This window comes from Mytilus trossulus, chromosome 8 (assembly GCF_036588685.1).
Source record: "Mytilus trossulus isolate FHL-02 chromosome 8, PNRI_Mtr1.1.1.hap1, whole genome shotgun sequence".
In the NCBI taxonomy this organism is placed as follows: domain Eukaryota; kingdom Metazoa; phylum Mollusca; class Bivalvia; order Mytilida; family Mytilidae; genus Mytilus; species Mytilus trossulus.
In genome coordinates, this window is record NC_086380.1 from 38,608,776 (window position 1) to 38,612,125 (window position 3,350).

Sequence of the window (3,350 nt, forward strand, 5' to 3'; positions counted from 1 at the left end):
GCTAAAAATGCATGCATGATTCATTTTTAGGTTATCAGTCGTAATGAAAGTGGCACATTTAATTCGTTGTTTCATTGCTTGAAGTATCATTTTTTATATCTGCATGGTCAAATGGGTTTTTTTTTACAAATAAATTTTAGATTTAGATTTCAGTCACGGTTATACCCCCCCCCCCCCCCCCCCCCCTTCATATTGAACATCTATACTTATCAGTCGCATTTTAATGACGAAAAGGATTCAGAGGTTGTTATGTAACCTCCTTGTTTTAAAAAAAAGTAAATAATGTTGCAATATTTAAACAAAGAAAATAACTTTAAATTTGCAATATTAATGAAAATAAATACGGACATAACTTTCATAATTAATTTTAACGTTATTTTCAATAAAAATCCTCCTTTTTACACCTATAAAAACCCTCAGGGATTTACGCAATAAAGAGCATAGAAGCAATATAGGTTACTGCACGGACTTCAACAATGTGAAAAACCCATACCGTATTTATAATCGCACGAGAAGGAAAATGTTAGAAAAATCAAACGAGACTACAAATGAATTGTTTCAAAAAGTTTATTGTTATAAATTTAGCACTTATCAACCATTATATGATTCTCCATATAACAATATCAAATAATTATATACAATTACAAAATACATTGTCTTAGATTTACAACACAGATCTCATTAATAGTCCGTTTGTGGTTATACTTTTCGGTCTGCAGTCATTACCGTCCCGGAAGCTGTTTGATCGTGATCTTGGTGTACAGAATAGCAACTCAGGGTGATTCAGTGATATTTCTTGAATCTGAAAAAAACAGATAAAACAAATTTGAATACAAATTGCTGGTTTTCAAAACAAACAAAAACATAGCCATATAACAAAATAAAGATAGCATGATTGTTTATTTTTTATAGGAAAGGCGAAGTCTTAAAAAGAAATTTATTAAAAGTATAATCGAAGTTTGAAAAGTTTTGTCAGATTTGTGGCTAGTTATTAATAAATAGCATTTACATTTTGAAATAATAATAACATGTACAAATAAAAGAGAGAGTTGTCCGTACATGAATGAAATATTTGCCACTGAACATTGATCCATCATTCAATAAAAGAGAGACGAACAATGTGTATAACAAGACTAAGAGAACTTAAATGATTATCAATAAAATATCTTTTTTTTTTATAATTTACCTCTTTGAAAAGATCATTTGTCAATTTACAATTGGAGTACTCATTCGCTGAGGCAATAAGATCATGTACAAGATCAGGTCGGATACAACTGACAGCAAACTCCCAGCATGCATTCTTCAGACATTCCAACTCAAACTTTTCAGCAGCGTTCAATAGTCCTATACACAAATAAATTAATAGGGGTAATTAATATATTAACAGGTATTTAAACAGTTCAATTTTAAGATAAGAGTAATTTCTAAAACATTTTTTAGTTTTTGGAAGGCGAATATTTCAAATTTATATCGACTTAAAAACTGGTATTTTTCTGATAAATAACAAGTTTTGTTTATGGGATCATATACACAAAACGTTCAAAGTACTGTTTCTTCCGTAAATCCGTAAAAAATATATTGACTTCGTGACTTATTCATGTTATTAGCAAAATCCATACAGGCTGATATTTACTATAAATATCAAAATAATATATTTTAAAAAATCCAATAAAAATTTCAAAAATAAAAAAGTGTGCAGGTTTGGAAAAGTCTCCCCTGGCATAAAAACAAATCATTTTATAATACTAGCATATACAAACGCATTATTTTAATTAAAGAAGGAAAACGAGAAAAAGAAAATAGAAACACACAAAAAATGAAAAAAAATGAAAGGAAAAAAATATATCTTACCAACAACAGACAAGACGTCGACTGATACCATGCCACAGTGAATATAACGTACCAGTCTCTCAAATATACTTGGTTCAAACTCTTCTAGAACTATTGTCAACTTTCTTGAAATGGATGATTCTGGAGTTTGGTATGATGGTTTAGAGGTCAGCAGTTTACGAATTTCTTTCAATTTCTTCAAAAATCCTATTTTTTTCTGAGAAGCTTGTATTTTGATCTCCTTTTCTTTTGCAAGAATCATCATATAAAACAGTCTGCAATGGAACAAAAATTCAAATGTTAATTAATGAAATTTGCTAAAAAGTCAAATTATTTTTTTGCCAGTTTGTTTGTATCGTGGTAATGCCAGACTCTGTAACATTTGCCATTTACTATGATAAAACACAGAAAACTTCTCAAATGGTTCTTATAAAAAAAAATTATTAAAAATTTAACATGGAAGAATTATGATGCAATATCTACTATTATAATAAACGTTCGGTTACCTGCTCCTGGATGCTAGTATTGCTCTCAGTCCGTGGATTGGATATTGCTCGGGACCAACAAGGAACGTAACGTCGCATAGATCAGGTACGGACAGAATATACTTTAAATCTTCACACAAAGCTTGCTTATCTTTCAAAACCATTAACTGTGATTCTTCTTCATCATAACAACAAGTGTAAAATTCATCTGAAACACCAAAGAAAAAAGAAATTGTAATTAATTTTAAACTATGTTACCGATAACAAAATACAATATTCAGTTTCTTAATTAATGTTTCAATATATTTTATATTTTTCTGTAATTCAGCGATTTGAGTTTTGTTACCTAATTTATTCAGGTTTTCATAAACTTCAGCGTGCAATGATTCAACAATACATTTTTTTTTTGTAAATCATCAAATTAAATTTGATTTATATTTACCTAATATTTTTTTTGCATATAATTCAGCGTGCAATGATTCAACCAAAACTGCTTAAAAGATTGATATTTGCAAAAACTATATTAGAAAATGAGCAAGTTCATGAAATAAAATTATTTATCTATGTAAATTGATTGTACTTAGAACTAACCTTGAAAAGCGGGATTATGTGCCATTTTTCTGTGATTTTTCAGGTTCTTTCTGGGTTTTTTAAGATACAAATTAGTTTATGATATTGTAGGAAATATTAATATACTTATATTAGAAAGTTGTTTTTATAGTTAAGTAGATCCTATAGCGAGTAATGGTTTAGACTCAACTCTTTAATGACAACAAAAAGTCTAGAGTACTCAACTTTGATTTTACAATCAAAACAAGATATTGATTTTTTTTTTTAAGCAGATAAGTGTTTTTTTGTGTGTATATACGAATAGTTATATGAATTAAAAGTCAATTGTTCATGAACAATTGATAGGTCTTTCCTTTTTTCTTTTATTAATTGCCTTCTTAGTTAAAAAATATATGGTTTCTAAGGACTTTTATGTTCATAACAAGTGGTTGCTAAGGACAAAAATCATTCATAAGGATAAAAATA

General features: G+C 28.4%; 1 protein-coding gene across 1 annotated transcript; it reads right to left on the reverse strand.

Moving 5' to 3' along the window:
- Positions 1-664: 664 nt before the first annotated feature.
- LOC134727646 (serine-enriched protein-like) lies at positions 665-2,963 on the reverse strand. Its single transcript, XM_063592027.1, has 5 exons — positions 2,907-2,963; positions 2,337-2,523; positions 1,852-2,105; positions 1,187-1,344; positions 665-802 (listed from the first exon to the last, which is right to left on the reverse strand). Exons 1-5 carry the CDS (start codon positions 2,929-2,931, stop codon positions 665-667), a joined length of 762 nt encoding a protein of 253 aa, XP_063448097.1. The 5' UTR covers positions 2,932-2,963.
- Between the last annotated feature and the right edge of the window lie 387 nt (positions 2,964-3,350).